Source organism: Microtus oregoni, unplaced genomic scaffold (genome assembly GCF_018167655.1).
Source record: "Microtus oregoni isolate MIOR12 unplaced genomic scaffold, Mior012 000032F_ref0000030, whole genome shotgun sequence".
Lineage (NCBI taxonomy): Eukaryota > Metazoa > Chordata > Mammalia > Rodentia > Cricetidae > Microtus > Microtus oregoni.
In genome coordinates, this window is record NW_024543091.1 from 23566772 (window position 1) to 23588678 (window position 21907).

Here is a 21907-nt window from a genome sequence, read left to right on the forward strand (position 1 = left end):
GTGCACACAGACTGGCACTGGAAATATTTCCACACAAAGAAACTGTCCTAGCTGCTCTCCACTGCTGTGATAAATGCTAACCCCAAATCTACTGGAGAGGAAGGGGTTTAGTTCAGCTTACAGTTGTAGCTGAGGAAAGACGGAGCAGAAACTCAAGACAGGAACGGATGCAGAGACCGTGGAGGAACACTGTTTACTTTTTGTTCTCCATGGCTTGCTCAGCCTACTTTCTTATAGAACCCAGGCCCACCTGCCCAGGGGTGGCCCCACCCACAATTAGCTGGGCCCTCCCACATCAACCACCAAACAAAACAAAAAATGCCCTGCAGGCTTGCTCATGGGCCAAATGTTCTCACAGAGAACATGGGAATACCCTTTTAGATGACCCTGGCTTGGGTCAAGCTGACAAAAAACAACCAGGACAGAAGCAAAATTGTTCAGCGCATCTTGAGGATTACATATTCAGACTCTCCCTAATACCAGAACCAGTGCCTGCTATAGAATGTTACAGAACTGGCACGAGCTCGACATCCCTCCATGCTCCTTCCCCTCTCTTCATTGCCTGCGGCCGCTAACACCATATAACTACTAGGGGGTTCCCTCTTACACTGCTGTTTAGGGAACAGTGACAAGAAAAAGAATGTGTGTGTGTGTGTGTGTGTGTGTGTGTGTGTGTGTATTCAGACAGCCATGTTCCTCCTAACCATTTCCAATCTGTGGTTTGTTAACTCCAAGGACACGGAGGCCATAGCTACAGTCTGGCTGCACAGCTATAAATGTGAATTATAAGCCAACATTTCTTTAATGCATGAAATGGGGGGTCAGAGTTTTCAAAGAATGATTTAAGCCAAAAAAGCTTCACTAAATTTCTAGCTATTTCAAGAAATTTCTAACAGGCAGTACAGAAGAGAACTTTATTCTAAATTGATCTAGTTTATGGACCATATCTAAAAGTTAGTTTTATACTGTACACAGTCTAAAGCAGTAGCTTACTAAAAAATGCTCAACAGAGAAGTGACGGAGCAATGGATGTGTGAACAGAAGGAAAGGCCCCATCAGACAGGCCAGAGCCCTCCTAACATGCAAGTGGGGAGGATGAAGGAGACAGGAAAAGACAGGAGAGAGGAAACTGCCTTATCATCAAGAAGGGGCTTTGCCAAGCACAAGGGGTAGATCAGACATCAGGGTGCCAACCATACTTAATCCTCAGTGTCAACTAACTGCTGGGATGAAGCACTCTGCACCCACCAAGCTGGCCACCCACTCGCCCTTCACCTCAGGGAAGACAGACTACAACTGCTGTAAATGTTGCTTTTCTCACTCCCTCTGTGGAGTTTCACCCAACCCCGCACATGTTTTAAGGCACTACACGCTAGACTTGAATTGCAGCTCCCCAAACCTCAAAGTTAAGTCCTAACATCTAATACAGCAAAATGCACTTCTATTTGGAAACAGGGAAGTTAAAATGGGTCACATGACCATAGGGCGGGCCCTAATTTAGTATCACTGCTGGCCTTAGAAGAGATATGTACAAAGTCATATACACAGGGAGAAACCATGGGAAGATTAGACGTAGAGTGTCACACTGAAGAACTCACAGAAGCCAAGATCAAGGCCTGGGGCACTCCTCCAGCACCTTTGGAGGGAGGTGGCCTTGGCACCTCAAGGTAGGACTTGTGAGCTTTTTCTATAACTGTGAGGCAGTAAATTCCCACTGTCCTAAGCCATCGAGTCTGTGAGCTTGTTCCCAAAGGCTGAGAAAGCTAATGCAGGCTCCAAGAGCAGGTTCCAACCAGCTACAGACTGCATGCCATACCCAGGCTTCCACCCCCACAGCCGCCATCACAACACTCAGGGCCGACACTCACCCCCAGGAGACTGTATCAGCTCAGGTTTCCCTAACCTCAGACTCTGCTTCTACCTCCAACACATCACTAATGTCAGCCCTGCAGAGACCCCACCTCCAGGGTCTCACACTTGTTACAGAAGAAAGCCCACAAATAAATAAATAGATAAATAAATACAAACAAACAAAAAAGAATTTAAAAAAAAAAGAAGAAAGCCCACATCTCCTTGCCTCATGTTCCAACATTCACGGGAGCGTCCACTGCTAAGTGAGACTCTCCCAGGGTCTTTATGACATAAAATCCTTGTTCTTGGAACCATGTGTCCTCCAGCTGAGCATTCTCCCCTTTCAATCTTTCCCATCCCATGAAGAATGGTACGGGAACCCATGCTCTTCTGGAAGTTCTCTCTACATCAGGACTAATGCAGCAGTCATGTCTCTGAGTCTGTGTTCATCGTACCCCTTGCCTGCACACCCAGCACGTGAAAAGTACACACAAACTCCATTACCATAAAATGCCTAGAAAGGGCAGGACGGAGAGCACTAAAAAGGATCGCATAGTAGATGGGAAGCACCTCAATGGTAAAGATCATACCTTAAAAACTTAGGTTGTTCTTAAAGCCAGGACAATGTGAGGCATACTGTAACATTTACACGCTTGCTGAAACACCTATTCAGCACACTACACAGTCCCAGCTTGTTACTTCTGGCTCTTCCTTCAACTGAAAACTTGAGAATGAGAACAAAAATTTCACAGAATCCTACAGTTCCACATAGATTCAGATAATTTAAAACTTGTTACTTAGTAAAAACGACAACATCCAGTTACTCACCATTCTTCATCACAACATTGGACCAGACATTGGCATTCAACGCTTGTACAATCCGCTTTACACCTGTGGATTCAGGGAAGTCATCTGCCAGGGAGAGAAGCACACAGGTCTCTATATATCCAGATAAACCACACATTCATATACAGGCCTATAAGTCCCAAAGGCATACTTTTAAATAACCGGGTTTAGTCATCTTGTTTACTTGGCTGTTGCTTCCTAATGTGCTGTGTACAGAAGGAAATGAATAAAGCAATACAGAGCTCCGAGCTCCTGATACGAACAGTCACAACAGAAGAGCACTGTGTGATCAAGCTGTCTCCATCTCTTCACCCAGAGAATCCACTCACAATCTCCAGAAAACGCAAGCTCTTATTAAACAACCACAGTGTAGCATTAAAGACACTAATCTTGGGGTTGGAGAGACGGTTCAGTGGTAAGAGTACTTGCTGCCCCTATAGAAGTTTAATTTCTAGAGTCCATGTTTGGTGGCTCACCATCCCTGGAGTCCAGCCCCAGAGAACTGCAATGGTAGCAGGCTCACAACTGCCTGTAACTCCAGCCCCAGGGATGCACCTTCCTGCACACACTTTAAAACAGTAAATCTTCAAAAAATGAAAAAAATTCTCTCATCTTGGCTAGCTATACAGGATGAATTTCCAGGGGCTAGTAAGATGGCTCATGGGGAAAAGCACTTGTGTGTGAACAAGCCTAGTGACTTGAGTTTGATCCCTGGGAGGAAGACCTCTCTGTGTGCCACAAAGCAACTCTCTGTGTAAGACGATGCTGTCTTCTGCCGCAGACTGTTATCACCTGTTACCTATTAGCTCTTCATCAGAGAAAAACGCTAGGAGTCAAAGTTCAGCTGGGACTGGTAGCAGCCTCAGGAAGCCTGTTAACTCTAGCTACTTGAAGGCTGTTCTCATATTGGAGGCTAGTCTGGGCAACAGAAGCTGAAGCTCAACTTGGCAACTCAGTGGAACTTTGTATCAAAAGAGAAAGTAAAAAGAAGGCTGGGAGATTCTCAAGCAGAATGTTTGCCTGAGGTTTGAAGCAAAGTTCAGGCTCCTAGTCCAGTACCACAACATGACCAAAAGGACAAGCAGCAACTGCTTGAGAGTTCACACCACCCTGTCTCTAGGATTGGTGGTCTACTTAAAACGGTGCGGCCTTACTCTCCAGCAGCCAGGAATGCAGCTTCTACAGTGCGGCCTTACTCTCCAGCAGCCAGGAATGCAGCTTCTACAGTGCAGTCTTACTCTCCAGCAGCCAGAAATGCAGCTTCTACAGTGTGGCCTCCCTAACAGCAGCAGCCAGGAATGCAGTTTCTCACTACAGTCCAGGCATCACTGTGTCCAGTAAGCACAGGTGCTTCAGACTTCAGGTGGAAAGTGATGAAAGAAACAATTTACCTGTGGTGGGTCAGAGCGAGCAGAGTTCACAGAGCTCCTGTCTAGTGGTCTAGCCTAGTCTGGGTTAAATAGGAAGAAGAGAGTTTGACATCAGAAGCTCTGAACTTGACCCCAGGCTCTGTCAATTACTGACCACTTACTACCTGGTCAAGGGCAGCGCTCTTACACTAGCCTCTGAGAGCAGCGGGGACAGCAGCACTCTGATGACCTCTCTTGGAGGCATGATGGTGGTACTGGGAACTCACTGGTGTATTCCCCCTTTACACTGGAAGCTCAGGCAAGCAGGAACCATGCCTTCCTGAGTTCATCATGCTGCTGCCTGACAGTGCCTGAGTGACAGCCGACAGTATTTCATGGCCAATGAATCATCTGAAGAATTGCATCTACCGACCTGGCAGCACTAACTGAGGATAATACTGGAAATACTCAATGACGGTAAGTGTATCCCATTGCTATCTGGATGAGGACAAAATGCCATGTTCATCTTAACTACAGAGGATGCAGTTCTTGAAAGAATTACTCATACTTAAGACAAAACAGAATTAAACGGAGAGCTAGCAACAGTGAGAAGACGTGATAAAACAATGGGTGCGCGCAAAGTACCCACGAATGAAGGATGAAGAAATGTGGCTTTGAAGCAGTTTGTATTTAAAAATTCAAGGCAGTTTTTATTACCTTGCTCTAAGATGACACGTCTCAGAAAAATCTGTTTTAAGACTATACTGAATTAAGAGTTGGTGAGGTGGCGCTGCAGGTGTCGGGGCTTGCTGTGAGCCTGATGACCGCAATCCCCACCCTGAGTCCACTGTGGGAAAAGAACCTGCTCCCAAGAAGTTAATGTCCAACCTCCATAGGTGTGCTGTGCGTGCGTGTGCGCGCACACGCGCGCACACACACACACACACACACACACAAATCAAACATGGGTACTGTCTGCAGAGCAATTCCCTGGTAGAAAGGAGCAAATTCCAAGATTACAATAGTCAAAGTTGACTCCAAGGACAATATGAAGAAAAGAAGATGAGAAGTAAGAAATTATACATGTTCATATACACCGAGTTGGGCACAAGTTTTAGGGAACTTAGAAAGTATGGAAGGGACTATTTCACTTGCCAACCTTTGGTATTCTTTATGGAGTGTAGGAATGAAGACCTCCTTCCCTAGTTCATCCTCACCCTGTTCTACCTAGGACTTCTATCCACACGGTTTCCTTGCCTGGAATGTCTCCTGGGACAGCCTGTATCTTCTACAGGCTCCTTCCACCAGGTCTCTTCAAGTCCAGTACCTTTTCGACTTCTTTCCCATGAAGAGTCTGATACATTAAAGTCAGGGTGCCAAGTGCTCCCCGAACCATACACAGGAATATCCCCATCTAGGGAACACCACATTCCTTCTTGGTCTGGGGACATTTCATTTAGGAAACTCAATTACTTGTGAACGTAGATTCTTGTAGGCCAAAGTCTGCCCCAGCTGGGTCGAGTTCATACAGGTGTACTTGGAAAGAGAGAAGATGAAGACTGGAGAGAGAGCTCAGTGGCTAAGAGCACTGGCTACTCTGGCCCGGGGCCCAGGTTCAGTTTCCAGCACCCACTTCAGGTGTCTAACAACTGTCTGGAAGTGCAGTTCCAAGGGATGATTGCTCTCTTGTGACCTTGGAAACACACTGACACATAAACATAAATAAAACTGTAAAAGTAACAATTTTCTCTCTCCTTCCTTTCCTTTCTTTTTTAATGGAAAGGTGGGTCAGCAATTAAGAACACTGGCTGTTCTTCCAGAGTACTGGAATTCGTTTCCTAGCATCTACACGGCAGCTCACAACCATCTGTAACTCCAGTTTCAGGGGATCTGATGCCTTCTTCCAGCCTAAGGCACCAGGCATGAATGTGGTACACAGACATACATGTAGACTAACATTTAAACACATAAAATAAAAAATAAATCTTACCAAAAAAAGAAAGAAAGAAAAGAAACTGAAGGCCCAGACGGTTGCAGAAGCAGCAGAAGGCAATGCACAGCTGCCTTGGGGGAGGGGAGCAGGAGGCCCTGGTTTATTTTTGGCTTGGGTATCAATAGGTCTGGCATGCCTCCTGAGGTTTCTGGGAATTCTGCCTTAGCTTACTATGAATTCAAAAGAAAAAGAAGGAACATAAACTCCACAAACACAGGTCTCACTATCCTTGGCTGGCAGGAGATGAAGGACAGGGGAATGGCAATGGTTTTCAACAGTGATCTCTTACTTTTATCTGTTTAAGTACACACATGGATTTTCAAAAGTTCTAAAGCGATGGTGAAATCAGGCAATCTATGGAAGTGCTGGTGGGGCACTATTGGTTTTGCTCAAAGTCTTTAAACAGCTGGCGACATTAGCATTTCTGGGCTCTTGCTGTGATCCCCCTACCCTAGGCTGGAACAATCCCTTAGACTTCAACCCAAAGCCAGCTTCCTGTAGACACCACCACTCACCATCCTCCTCAGGCAGCTCCTCGGGGCTGAGCTCTACCAGCTCAAAGCCATGTTTGATGCACCACTCTTGAGCCTTCTGCCGGTTTACTCCTAAAACAACACGTAAAAGCATCTAAGTAAAACTATCATAAAACACCAAGAACCTTCAACACTCTCCTTTGGCCTCAGTGTTTCCCCCGGATGTCAATGTCATTCTACAGGCATCTAGAATTAAGCTACATAGACACAATGATCTCAGCCTCAAAGGATACTGAAAACAACATAAATCTTGTAGGATTTTCACAGCGTAACAAGATGAGCTGAGGACACGGAGTACCCTGTCTTCACTAAAGGGCACGTGTCGGAGACCCTTACCGTCTTCACAGACTCTATCACAGACCAGGATCATCACCTCGGGTAACCATGCCTCTGTCAGGGGAAGCCATGAGGAGACACTGTCAAGACCCGATTTCTACAGGGGCAGACACAAGCAAAAATTAAAAGACACATTGAGGAACTCAGAGAACGTAGGGGAGAGAAAGAAAGCACAGGACAAAGTCTGGCTGGTGAAGGCCCCACTGGAAACAAGAGCTTACCTGTGTGCTGTCAAAGTAAACCACGAACGCCTGGACTGACTCAGCGATCTCGGCAGTGACCAGGAACTTGCTTGGCACCACACACAGATTGACCTCTGCTGAATAGTACTTGTTATCGATGGTCCAGGGGTAGAACCTCACGGCCTCGCTGGAAGCTGCTTCCACAACAGCATCCTCTCTTCCTAGGATATCTGAACAAACAGCACAGTATCACCAGGGAAGGCACTAAACCAATGTACACTGGTCAGTTTGTTCAGTGAGATGACCAGATTAACCTGGAGCCTCAGCTGCTTCCCTTTATACAAGGAGTCCAAAGAGCCCAGAATTTATTAGGAGATTGTTCTTCTCTAATCATTAAAAAAAAAATGGTGACGTTATTTAACTAATCAGCATTTTTTTTTCTTTTGCAATCTTGGGGATTAAACCCAGGACTTCTCAATACTTGTTAAGTGCTGTACCACTGGGCTATATTCCTTATCAGAAGACAAAATTTATTAGCTCTAGATTAAACAACAGCCGGCGGGATGGTGAGTACTTTGATAAATATCCAGAAAAGAGCCAAGAGTAGAGAAAGAATGAGGGTATGTTCATTTTATTACGTTAGTCCTCCATGGGAAGGAGATGACTACAAGAATTCCTAACTACTTTACACTTACTGCGTGCTAAGAGGATGAGCGGATTAAGGCTAAGCCATTAATAAAATAGAGCTGCATATATTCCTTGGGCTAAATGCTTAGACATTAATTCAGTTAATGAAACAAAATAATAGATACTGATAAATGGCCCCAATTCTATTTATATCCATTCTTGTTCAGTCTTTGAACACCAACCCAAATCCTTATTTCACAGAGACACCTCTGGCAAATTTAAAATCGTATCAAAACAAATTAAATGCTTCCCATTATTTTTTTTAAGCTCTCAAAAATTTATGTGCCATGCAGGTAGGAAGCTTTCACTGCAGAAGATGAATCAGTGGGCGAACCCAGAGCTCTGGTCATGCAGCCGTGGGAACACTCTGAGTCCCAGCACCATACAGCATTTAGAAACAGAAGAGGCGACTGGAATTGTTCTCACCCAAGCTCCCAGCTCCTACACCATCCCTACCACCTTCACTTCATTCAGAGGTGGACAATGAGAGGGGTACATGTGCACAAGTGTGTGCATCTGTGCAAGCCTGTGCACATGCACAGAGGCCAGAGGAGGACATCAGGTGCTTTGTCCTATCGCTCTCTACCTTATTCCCTCGAGACAGGGTCTTTCATCAAACCTTGAGCCAAGCTCGTATCCAGGAGGCCTGGGATTCTCCAGGGGTTCCAGGGGCACTCGCAACCACGCCTGGCACGGTTCCTCACGCTCAGCACTCCTTGTGCTTGCTCAGCAAGTGCTCTACACACCGAGGCATCTCTCCAGCCCTTCTTGACATTTTCGCCCAAATCAGAGTCATTACTCTTAAAGGAAAAATCTGTACCCATAAAAACGGGTCCTTTACCTCTTTAAGAAACTGGCAATTCTGCTTCACTTCTGTTTTCTGTGATAATCCTTTACGTAGTGTTAATCCCATAACAACCAGCTACAATGTCCCTTACAGTGCACTATGGCAGCTCAGGTGGGCATGCAGCAAGGACAGTGAACTATTAAAGACTTCATTTCACAACAATGTCTCATAGAGAACACAAACAAACAACTCCTAGATCCAAGTCTCCCTCACAGTCCAAGTTGACACTCTAAGCTGAGAGCAGCCATGTTTCTCAAGCTTCCTATCACCCAGCCAACAGAACCCATTATGTCAATAGCATACAGGGAGGCAGGCGACCCTCGCCAGGAGACAGTGCAAACACAGAAACAGACTTTGAAAGGGTAGAAGGAGCCAACATGAAATCGGTCCTCATTCTTGGCTAATTAAAAACAATGAACTGGCTAGCTTTTAAAGGAGAAGTACAGAAGGCAGCACTGTGAAGAGGCAGAGGAGAATCAAGGGGACTAAGTCCCACCACTTGCCGCTATCTTCTAAGTACCATACTTAAGAGCTGGCATCTACCTGGGCCTACACTTTTTCAATGAAAAAATACAATCAATTACATTGCAAGTACATGCTAACTGTGACCATGACCATCTGGACCGACTATGGGGCTGCACATATGAAGAAACACCAGCTGGTGTACATTTAGATGGGTAAACTATGCTGCACAGACTGTATCTTAATAAGGTTTTTTAAGGTAAGCAAATAAAAACAAATGGGAGACTATTTCTTTCTGTTTTTGCTAAACTTGGATGGGAATAGAATCAAAAAGCCAGGATGTTACTTTCTGATGTTTTGGTAGCTGCCTGGGTTCTGCTTTATTCTTCGAACTGCCTCAAACAAGAACAGCCCACTCTACTTAGCAGCGCTGACTGTTTCTAGCACGTCACATCTAGTCAGACTGCCCAGAAAAGTGGGTAAGGACTTTGTTATCACATCTGTGCCAAGGCAGAACAAGGGGAAGAAGATGAAAACTGTGTGATTCCAGCTCCTATCATCAATGTCAGTGTGGAAAAAGAGACTATGTGTGGAAGCAGAAACTGAAGCTGAAGCCAGATTATGTCTCCTGCTTCCTCAAAATGCTGACACTTGCCACCTGGGCACAAATCTATGCCACTCTGGAGTATGACCACAAGACAGCACACCCTTACACCTAAAGATTCACTGCCCCCCCCCCCCCCCCGGGACCAAAAAGGAACAGCAAAACAAGGGGACCATTCTGCGAAGCCATTTACAAACTGCTCACGGCATCTGAGTATCTATGCCAAAGGTGCACCAGAGTTCTGAGGGTCTGCTTTGTTTGCATGGCCCAAAACACTCTCCCTTCTTTGCCTTTCATTATACCTCATGCGGATGTCCTCAACTCCACACATGTGCAAATAACTTCTCAGAGCAGCTTCGCCCTCCAACTCTCATCCATGCTGCTAGCGGCCACCTGGTGGAGCTGTAATACGTAACTTTTTAAGAGACAAATGAGGTGATTGGTTGCCAGGTCTGTTATTACACACTTAGATTCACACCTTGAAATAGTTCATCTGTGAAGCCTTCATGTAAGACGTTAACACACCAGTCCAGGTTCAGCAGCAAATCCAACCCACTGCCACCCCCACACAGGTACCCGTGCAAGTACAAACAGCAGGCCTTATCTGAGAACTGGTTCTTCAGCAGGCAGGGAGTCTCCAGCCACTGTCAGCCCCCGGGGACTTTCTCACTTAGGTGGCTTATTTTCCCTATGGCCCCAGAAGAGGTGGTGAAAAGAAAGATTAAAGAAAGTGACAAAGGCTGTGTGCATCATGGTCAGCGGAGTGACCCAACACCTGTCATCCTCTGCCTGGGCTGTGCGCCATCACCTAGGAGAGTAAGCCAGTTTGGCAAGCAATCAAAGGAGAGGGAACACAGTAAGGCCGTGCTTCAGAACCAGTAAGAGGGGAGCCTCTTTTTGGCAGATTAGGAAGCAGAATGAAGTTCAAGGATTATTCTCCAAACACCACGCATACCATTTACAGGCACGTGTGTGCACACAAACATCTGACCTCTATATCTAGCTACTCTTGGCCCAAAACAACAAAACAAATGCATCCCAACGATGACACAGCACTGCTGTGCCTGCAATCAGCCATGCCTCCTTCAGCGGCAGAATGAGAGCACTGAATACCAACAGACCTAATGGCCAAATCACACTTACGAATCAGGACAACCGTTCCAGAAACCAGTATTATTCTGAGAATGCTGAGTTTTCTTGAACTTCTGATCCTCCTGCCTCCGTCTCCCTAGTGTTGGTTACAGGGTGTGGCGTGCATCTGGTTTATGAGGTGTTAGGGATGGACCCCAGGGCCTAGTGCAAGCTAGAGAAGCACATCCTCAACTTGTTCTTATTCTTCTGCAAACTGAAGCTGCCTTTCTAGCCATCTCCACTCCAGCCCCAAGAGTCTTTCACGGTCTCCTCTCTCCTGCTGACCCAAAGTTTCTCTTCCTTCTCTGGGTGCAGCCAGCACGAAGGAAGCAGAAGAGACCACAGGAAACTGAGCTGCCATAGCCCCGCATCCCAGTGCTAGCAAGAGCTTGGCCAGAAGGACCTGAGTCATACCGCTTCAAATAGAGACAAAATTCCTCTGTGGTTTCAAGGCTGAAATGTGCAAGACGGTGCAGGAGTGAACACAGAGGACGTGCAGGAGTGAACACAGAGGCGGCCCAAGGTGAACGCTCTCTCCTGGGGCTACAGGGAGGGCTCAGAGCCTCAGAGGACTAGCTGCTGTGAGGAGAACCCGCATTCAGTTCCCAGCATCCACAGTGCCTCACAACCGCCTGGAACTCCACAGGCCCCAGGCACAAATGGAGTTCACAGATGTACAGACAGACAGAACACCATACATATAAAAATAATACCTATTTTCAAAAACACGCTCATTCCCCCAATTCCAACCCAGTGTTCTCTATCGGTGATTCCAGACTGCAGTTGGAGCCACAGGCAGTCCTGTAAGGAAAGCATCTCCTTCTTCAGGATGCTCTGGGGCCTCTTTTCTTTTCCAGCCTGACCACCTGGTAAAATACGAGGTCTCAAAGTTTTCTTTCCCATTGTTAAGGCAGAAGAGAAAGCAATTAGGAAAATTACAGGAGGCAGCAGAGTCTGACGTCAGCCAAAAGGGAAGACAGCCATAATGACAGAAGAGAACCCAAGGAGATACGGCTGGGGAAGAAGCTTGAGACCCAGAAGGGCTTCTGTCAGCCAACAGGTAAAAGGGTGCTAGAATCCTCAACGTGCCTCTGCTGTTGCAACTGGCACAACCACAGGGCCCAAACTCGGAGGGAAATCTCTTCTGGGGGTTGCATGCTGTCCCACTACAGCACAGAAAACCATACACACGAGAGACCACAGTGCTGTGTCAAGGACCCTAGCCATTAAAACCATAGTGCTAGGGCTGTGACTGAACAATGCCAGCAAGTTCCTATCTGGAATTCCCTGAGTGCCATCCTGCAGCCTCCTGACACAAGCACAGGTAGTCTGTTTTGGGGCCTCAGGCAGGTGGCTGCAGGAAGTATGGAGATGCAGAGAGGCCTGGACTGCTAACCCAGCAGGGTGGTGCAGCTGCATTGTGCAACCACCATTCCCTTTGCTCCCAGCACCCGCACCTCCCGGCCACCCCTTCTCTCTGCTGCCCACACTCTAAACTCCACAGGCCCTCGAGCTTTTTATACTGCAGTGGAAAGTTTCAGACTTGAAGCCGAGGAAACCCAACCCAATCCTCCCGCTTTGCTTCCAGTTTACTTTCTCCAGTCATCTGGAATTGGTCATCATGGCCTCATCTTAAAATAGTTGTGCGCGCAAACACTTGCATGTTTTCTGCTTGCCTTTAGGAGACCTCACAATACGACAGAACAAACGCTCAAGAATATAAAGAAGCTGGCAGGAAGAGATTTGTGAGAGCCACGCAGAGCCCATCAGCCTTTAAGTTTGCATGCTGCGTGCGAAGACCACGACAACCCAGTCCTGGGAGTTCGACTCACAGCCAGCTCCTGCCCAGAGTCTTCAGAAAGAGGAAACATCTCTGAATTTGATTCCTTTAAAACATTTTATACCAGCACTCGGGAGGCAGAGGCTGTGAGCTCGAGACCAGCCTGGTCTACAAGAGCTAGTTCCAGGACAGGCTCCAAAACCACAGAGAAACCCTGTCTCGAAAAACCAAAAAAAAAAAAAAAACAAAAAAACATTTTATATTTATTCATGTTTACACTCATGTGCCTGCTCATCTGCATGTACACCACATGTGTTCAGTGTTCTTGGAGGCACATCCCTTGAAACCGGAGTTACAGGCAGTTGTGAACTGCCTGGTGGTGAGTGTCGAGAACCAAACCCTGGTCCTCAGCAAGGGCAGCCAGTGCCCTTAGCAGGTCAACACCTTCTCCAGCTCCTCTTCTGTTTTATACACTCATAGTTCTAATTCCATCCAAAGCCATGGCTCTCTACGGGGACATGATCTTGTGCCCCACAAACATGTGGATACCTGGAGACTTCCTTTTGTGGTTGTCACAGTTGGGAAATGGCACTGGCATCTAGTGCACAGAGGACAAGAATGCTTGCTCAGCAGCACAGCCCCAAACAACAGAACTGCCGGTCCAGAATGGCAACAGTGGATGCTGAGACTCCCCAGCTTAGAGGAATGAAGCCCCAAAGGAGTGGCCTAGCCCTGTTCACAAGCAAAATGAAAATCCTACAGTACTAAGTTGGCGTTTTCCTTTCTCACAGAACTGAAACGAGTCAACACATCCACAGGAACCTCACATTCCAGGTACAAAGATCTTCCCCTGTATTGGTAAACTATGTCTGCCTAATCTATTGCATGGCTTCTTTGAATATTAATAATAAAAAAGTATTTGGCAATTGAGTCTAGATGCCTGAAAATAACCTGAGTATTTTTAGTAGGAAGACTAGATAATCCTATCGCATGAGATAGTGCTCTGAATTTGCTGACAACAGGGATAACCGGGGCACAGGGTCTCGGTGTTTACAGTGGAGGGTCCAGGAAAGATGATCAGTAAATATCTGCGGAATAAAGTTAACTTACTTAAAAACAGATAAATAAAACGAGGCTACAAATCAGCGGACAGATCCCCCCCCCCCCAAGAAAACCCCAGCAGAGTCCAGACAGAAGCATGCCCATCCTACCGGCATCTCTATGCTGCTTACATCCAAATGACTGCACACTTCCCTCCCCTGGACACACAGACGCTGATCAAAGCCTCTGCTGGCAGAAGCAGTGGTCAGGTCTGCATGGAAAATTAAACCCAAGGCTGGTTGTTTCTGAACTTTGTAAAACACCATAAAGGCTCTTTGAGTTTTACAACTGTCCTGGGTTGCCGAGACCTGCATCAACCTTGCTTCCTGGGTAAGCTGTCTGCAGCGATCTATTTGAGGCACCTGTGCACCGGCTCCAACTTAAATACAAAGTCATGTCCAGACTGTCATTCTTGCCAGGAAAGTTTCTCCAACAACTTTCAGACTTTAACCTTCTAAAATGATTTTATATCAGATTTGATTATTCATTGAATTCACAAATAAATTCAGTTATTGCTGGAGGAATTATATGGGGCAAGAGGCACCGAGTTGCTAAAATCACATGACCACTGCATGCTGTCTAGAATGTTTTTACCTTCTACTGCACAAAAACCAGCAGTTAGACAGACACACCAGAAATGAAAGTCAGTCTAGACACGCTTGCTTGGGCCTTCCAGGAGGATGAAATACTGTATAACAAGTGGTCCTGTATGACACCTAAGGCACCAAAGAGGTGTCTCTCCCCACTTACGCAAAGGCAGTCCCTCTTAACCCGGGCCCTCATTAACAGTATATGACACTGAGTGTCAAGCTCCTTCCATTAAGTCGGATGTTCTGCTCCACAGACAAGGAAGCAAGCTGCAAGCACCTACAGGGACGTTTTCATTTACGTATGAGTGACTCGATCCACTTCCCCCAAAGGCTACAGAGATCACACACCAGGAGTATAAACTTATTTTAAGAATTATCAAAGTTCTTGCTCTTGTGGGAAAATCTTCCACCATTTCTACTGTCTCCACTTCGACAATGTGCAATGCCGGTTGCCAAAACGTTGTCATGTTTTGCAAGAACAAAAAGATGGATTAATTCTTGACTCCCTGACTTTTCTGAGTGAAGTTCGACTTCGGAGAAGCTCACCTCATGCTGCCTTGGATTCCACACTGGAGCACAGCGTGGTTTTGCTTGTAAGGCCATTTGGCCTGAGAAGGAAGGCCTTCTCCGTTTCACTCCTCCTTCAGCTAACGTCAACATCTCTCTTGTAATAAACACAAAAATCTCAAGTCCTAACATTAGCTGAAAAACTTAAATGTATTAAATATCACAATAAAAAACACACCAGTTTCTGCCCCCTGATATCCAGTGGGCATCACTGTTCTTAGTCTGACAACTGACTGCGTTGCTGTGGTGACAGTTTTGGGTGCTTGTGGTAGATCTCTTGTCCATCTGCGAAAGAAACTGAAGACCTAGAAACAACCTTCGTGTGGGACAATTATCTGTATTCTGTCAATTATATTTTAAATAAACACTGACTGGTCAGTAGCCAGGCAGGAAGTATAGGTGGCCCCACCAGACAGGCAGGTCAAGGAGAACAGGATAATTCTGGGAAGAGGAAAGCTTGGTTGGCAGACATGGCCGAGCCACAGAAGAAGCAAGATGTGACTGCCTCGCTGAAAAAGGTACTGAGCCATGTGGCTAACACAGATAAGAATAATGGGCTAATATAAGTTGTAAGAGTTAATAAGAAGCCTGAGCTAATGGGCCAATCAGTTTATAATATAGACCTCTGTGTGATTTCTTTGGGACCTACCGATTGCGGGAACCGGGCAGGACAGAAAACTCAGTCAACACATCCTCAACCACAGACATCTCCAGAGCAGACCAAAGGCTCCCCTCAGACTGTCTCCAGAAGCTGTAGGAAAACCACGTGTTATGACTCAAGCCCCTCCCTGCTGTCACCAAACAACAGACTCCACCCTGAAACAGGAAAGTCCTCTGAGTAACACAGAAGCCCTTTCCAAGCATCGGAGACTGGTGGATGGAGAAACTCTCTCGCTCTTGCTGAGAATACTTGTTTTGCCAAGAAGCAACATCATAAGTACTCGCTGTGAGAGTCTCCAAGGTCATGTCTATCCATCAAAGAACTGAGCTTTCATGGTCCCACTGTTTTAGAAACCTGAGGACTAGGCTTCTAAATTCTAATCGCAGAAAGTTAATTTTCCCTGGGAGAGTAGCTCAGCGGCAGAGGGCGCTTGTAAGATGCACACAGCCTTAGGTTCAATCTCTTGCACTACGTGGGGGAGGAACACATTTTCTCGGCAATAGTTAGGTGTCTTGTCGTCAGATCATCTTTTTGTACACTGTGAAGATATGCCTTTGCCAAGGAGCCTTTTCATTGGTTTTTAATAAAAGAACTGAATGGCCAATAGGTAGGCAGGAGAGGATAGGCAGTATTTCCAGCGGGAGAGAACAAGAAGAAAAGGATTCTAGGCACAGGGGTTTTGACAGCAAGTCAGACATGCCATACTGAGGAGAAGTAACCAAGTCACATGGCAGAATGTAGGTTTTAAAAATTGGTTAGTAAGTTATAAGGGCTAACTAGAAACAAGCCTAAGCTAAAGGCCGAGCTTTCATAATTAATAATAAATCTCCATATCACTGTTTGGACGATCCAAAGACAGTCTGACAAGAAAGCTCAAAATAAGGCTTGATTCTTAAAAATAAATAAAAAGTGAAAGTACTCTTGGGTTAAGAATGGCAGAATTGCAGGGTGTGGTTGTGCACACCCTTGATGCCAGCATGCAGCAGCCAGAGGCAGGCATAGTTTTAGGATAGCCTCGTCTAGATAGTGAGTTCCAGGCCAGCCATGTCTCGAAAAAAGAAAACCTGGAATCAAGTTAAGAAGCACTGAACGACCAAACACTGTAACACAGAAGCCTCCATCTAGTTGGGACGTCAGAGGAATTTGCTGATATTAATCCTCCGCAGGAAGAGTGGCTAACAGATATGTCTCTTTAAATGTAATGAATTGAGAAAACAAAAATCCAGACATCGCTAAAGACTTAGATAAAGATGGTCTTTCACTGTATATTTAACACATCGCATACACTTCCTTTGTTAAAAGCTCTGTTTTAATACAATATGCATTCTCTGGGCAGATTTTCCCCCTTTCCATTCATAATTACGTCTTCAACCATCCCAGACAGCAACAAAAGCATATTTAAACGAGTTTGTAAGTATCAGTCCTCTCGCCACCGTAAGTAACTCTGATTTCTGTTGAATAACAAACACTTCGGCTCTCCCTTCCTCTGGCTAAGACTTGACCAAGAACACACAGGGCAGCAGTTACTGCCTGAGCACTTTGGGCAAACCAAACCTTGTATTTCTGCATTAGTTTATCATAAAATGGATATTACCAATCCTATTGCAATTACAATAACTAAAGTAAATTAAAGTTTTTAAAAACACAGTTGAGGGTGCCTGGAGAGATGGTTCAATACTTAGAGCACTTTCCGCTCTTCCAGAGGACCTGAATTCAATTCCCAGGCCCCACATGGTAGCTCCCAACTGCCTGTGACTGCAGCTTCGAAGGCTCCGACATCCAACAAACACCCTATTCTGGCTTCCTCGGCACTGCATACATGTGTGCACACACACACACACACACACACACACACACCTATTAAAAACACACTAGGAAGAGTTCTACATACACATTAAAAACTATTCAAAGATCTCTAGATTTCTGTATGGCACTAGTTGAAAGAATTTATCTCCAGATGTTCTGGAAACTTGTCCAGATGTAGACATGAAGTGACCTATAGTTGCTGGGTTGGCATCACACATTTTAAAACCAAACCACTCTCCAGGGATTCTTCTATGTTCTTTCTGTAGGAATAAGATGTTAGCTCCTTACATTTTACCGTTTTCACAGGTAAAGTACACATTTTGACCACATTCCTCGTGAGGGTAGGAACAGTAGCTTAATTCATGACTTTTGAGGCAGTAAGTAGAACAGACACTGGCTCCATGTTTGATACACATTTACCAGAACACACCTTTCCCAAATAAAAGTATCAGCTTCACAAAACATATTCCAGGCAGAAGGAACTCCGGCCTGAAGCACGGACAGTTGCTCTCGGGGCCACACCTTGCATAAGCTCCTCAAGTGTATTGAGCTTTGGCTTCCTTCTAATGGTCTACGCTGTGGGACTGGTGAGGTAGCTCGGCAGGAAAAGACGCCTGCAGACAGGCCCGACGACCTGAGCTCTAAATCAGGGAGCAGGTGACGGTGCCGCAGACAGGCCCAATGACATGAGCTCCTTCTCAGGCAGTTACACGATGGAAAGAGAGAGCTAACTCCCACAAGTTGTCTTCTGACCCTCAGAAGTATACCACCCACAAATAAATAAATAAAATTAAAAATTATTAAAAGTCTACAGTGTAAAACAAAAGGCCTCCTTTAGTTAAGTACGTATCTAACTAGGGTATTGCAAATAAAACTTCGCAAAGTTTATTCAGATACTTCATCTACAGTCAAGGCCTACTAATTCTTAAAGGGAATTTCTAACAAACTTGGTATTTGATTACAAAATAATTTCCATTGTTGGTCAAGAGGAGTAAAACAGATCAGATACAGAGATTGACAAGAGGCAGGATTCCTCTTCCAAACCAAGGAAACCTTCTCCTCAAAGCACACCAGATTCAACCCAAAACTTGTGTCCTAGCCAGACCAAGACATTCATCCATCCTAACTAGATCAAAGTCATTTATTCATCGTGGTAACCTCCATCTTCTATTCCTAAATCAAGTTCATCCCCTGACTAATGTAACTCAGCCTTTAATGATGGTAAAACAGTAAATGCTATGCAAATACTTCATCCCACTGCTATCTGTGGCCTCTTGCTTCTTCCAAGAAGCGGCTAGGATACTGCAAAAAGCAATGTCTTGGAGGAACCCGACCAGCAACCTCCCTTCTGCTTCTCTTATTCAAATAATCTGTTGGCCGTTCTGCTCTTGCCTTCTTAACTAGCAGGGCACTAATGAGTGGCACTTAATTTTAACAGGAATTGGAGCTACCTAAGACGCTCTGCATTCAGAGCAAACTGAGCTATTTCACAGTATTTTACCCCCAACAATGCTTAAAGTCTCTCTATAGAAGAACAGCGGCAGAATGTCACCATTTGCCAGCTCCTGGTGATCAGCTCCTTCGAGGCACTGACCATGTTTGCCAATTCTGATCTTTGATGGGCAGGACAGGGCCAGGCATGGTGCTGCCCACCTGTGAACCCAACACTAGGGTTGCAGGTTCAGGGTCAGCCTCGGAGAAAGAGCAAGACCTTGTTGTGGGGTGAGAGGGAGACAGAGTACCAAAGCTATTGGAATACATAATATGCCTGAGCTTGGCCTTAAAAGAACACACATCCATCACTATCGGGAATCCAAATGCATATAAATCTTGTAGAAAATCATATACACTCGTAGACACCTTGAGAAAACTCTGGTATATTCACTCTATGATGTACAACAGAAAGAAATTTTTTTGGTTTGTTTTTGTTTTTTCAAGACCGGGTTTCTCTGTAGCTTTAAAGCCTGTCCTGGAACTAGACCAGGCTGGCCCCGAAATCATAGAGATCCGCCTGCCTCTGCCTCCTGAGTGCTGGGATTAAAGGAGTGCACCACCACCGGGCAGGGGATGAGAATATGACTCAGTAGTAAGGCAGTTGCTTACCATGTGCAAGGCCCCCCCCCCCAACACCACGCGCACACACACCCCAGGCTAAAACCTATATAGGAAGTAGAAGTATATATTCACAGTAATTACAAAATGCAGAAAGAATTCAGGGCCCAAGGGAGACTGCAAAGACCACCACCAAAATGTTGGCTAGCATTCTTTCCTCCGTATGCTAACTTAACTTACAGAGAGTATGAACTTGTTTTAAGAAGAAACAATATGCCGGGCGATGGTGGCGCACGCCTTTAATCCCAGCACTCGGGAGGCAGAGGCAGGCGGATCTCTGTGAGTTCGAGGCCAGCCTGGTCTATAGAGCTAGTTCCAGGACAGGCTCCAAAGCCACAGAGAAACCCTGTCTCGAAAAACCAAAAAAAAAAAAAAAAAAAAAAAAAAAAAAGAAAAGAAAAGAAGAAACAATATACGGTGAAAGGATGGGCGACCTGGTGGGAGGGAAAGAGGAGACTCGCTTGAAGGAAGTGAGGGAAAGGCAGGGAGTTTGGTTACCATTTACTAGGTGCTGTTGACTAGGCTTTCACCCTAGTAAGGAACTTTCCACATGTTCACAATAAGCAAATGACAGAATACCTGCGCTGGAAGGGCAGCGCGCCTAATTTTGTCAAGAGGTGTAAAAAATAATTACAAACGGCTAATGCTTTACAGGTTAGAACACATTTGCAAGTCAACATCAACTAGCTCTTGAAACACCTGTGCATACGCCCCCTTCACAGACCAGCAAACCCTGGGCTAAACAGATGATCTGCTTTTCTAGTGATGCCAGCCACTCAGCCAGTGTTTGCACGTGCTAGCCTCTGGTGAAACAATCCTCTAAGACCTGTCCTCACCCCATCGACAGTCATCTCTCTCTCCATCCATCCATCCATCCATCTCTGAGTCAAGAATATCTACCTACCTATATCTATTTGAGTCAAGAATGCCCACAGCGCTCACCTCAAAGGGAATAAGAGTTTATTCTGGAGCCAAACATGAGTGATCAGGGACAGGGAACAGGAACTGGGGTTGCCTCAAAAGCCACGTTCTAACATGGTAACAATCTCTCGATGTTTTTATAGTAATAACAACAAAAAGTCGCCTATCAGGGTCTTTTAAAAATACATCGGTGGGAACATCAGGTAGGTTACTGTAAATAGGTAAGCCTCTGCTGCAGGCCTCAGATACTATCTGATAACATTCTTAGCCTTTGGATTGGTGGAAACTATGGGTCTGTTTGCTTATTTCCAAAAGTACTGATAATCACAAGGATATTAGATCAGACGCTGAGGCAGGCTACAAATGGCCATTAAGCGGCCTAAAGCCAGTCCAAGAGCTACAGTTAGTAAAATTCTAGTTCTCTGCAAGCACAGGAGTTCTGGTTAGGCGATTCCTGGCAGGACATTTAGCATCATCCCCCACCCCCAGCACTTCAGTTAAAGGGGCATCACCCCCAAACCACAACACCAAAACTCCAGCGCCTTACATTCGCTTAAGGGCACAATTTCCAGGGCCTTGAGTATCATGTTAGGGGTCGCTCGCCAAGGTCAGAGACTGGCCTCACTTTATCCAGGAAAAGGGTTAAGTACCAGGCGCAGACACCTGCGGAGGAGCGGGAGCCCGGGCCCAGCGCTGGCAAGGCCAGAGAAAAACCGCGGCCCTGGGCCCGTCGCTCCGAGCTCGGCCTTGCAGCCCGGCCCCGACGCCCAGTTACTCACGTTGCACCAGCCGGTCCCCGGTGAAGGTGGCGGAGCAGCTGGTGACCAGAGCGCAGGGGACACCCGCAGCCATCGCTGCGGCAGACCGGGTTCCGCGCCGGCGCCGCTTCCGCCTTGGACCGCACCACTGCGGCCGGCGCGCGGGGGAGACGCTCCCGGAACGCGCTCTGGGCGGGGCCGTGCCTTGAGCGCCGGCGAGCCAGCACATCCCCCTTCCGCTTCTCCAGTGGAGCGCGCCGGCTCGCGCGGCGTTGCCAAGGGGACGGGCGTCCTCCCGCCTCGTAGAAGGCTCTGGAGGCCGCACCTCCGGGGGCTGGTGTCCTCAACCCGGCCCAACCATGGCGCTGGCTGAGGAGGGCGACGACCCCATCGGATCCATCCTAATCCAGGTGGGAAACCGGCCAAACTGTCGGCCGCTCAGACCTCCCTGTGAGTCCCGAAACCTGGGTTCCCCAAGCACCATTCACACTCTGCCTCACAGAAGGAAACAGCTACCCTTTAGCGCTTTCTTTTCTGGGGATGAGCGCTAAGGAAGTGCTCTACCACTAGGCTGCATGCCAGCCCTCTTTTTAGTTTGAGACCTGGTGGTCATTAAATCAGGCTGTGTTTAAACGCACTGGCAGTTCAGGCAGGCCTCGAACTTGTGACCCTCCTCAGTAGCTGGGATTATAAGTCTGCATTGCAGTCAGGGCACCATTTAAAAATATATAACAAAATGTTGAAAGTCCATGGCTTGGTATGACAGAGTAGAGACAGATTCATTAAGAGG

The 21907-nt window shown here is 46.4% G+C and overlaps 1 protein-coding gene across 2 annotated transcripts in view; it reads right to left on the reverse strand.

The window, feature by feature from the left end:
• Positions 1–21393, reverse strand: part of Aagab (alpha and gamma adaptin binding protein) — a 42049-nt gene extending 20656 nt beyond the window's left edge. The window contains exons 1-5 of one of the 2 annotated variants that reach the window (XM_041679852.1): positions 21139–21393; positions 7130–7320; positions 6909–7005; positions 6555–6644; positions 2680–2763 (exon numbers count right to left, since the gene is read on the reverse strand). In XM_041679852.1, the coding sequence (XP_041535786.1) occupies positions 2680–2763; positions 6555–6644; positions 6909–7005; positions 7130–7320; positions 21139–21346 (670 nt within the window). In that variant the 5' untranslated portion in view covers positions 21347–21393. The remainder of the gene's footprint in view (positions 1–2679; positions 2764–6554; positions 6645–6908; positions 7006–7129; positions 7321–21138) is intronic. The other variant, XM_041679851.1, reaches the window with a different exon arrangement.
• Positions 21394–21907: the final 514 nt, after the last annotated feature.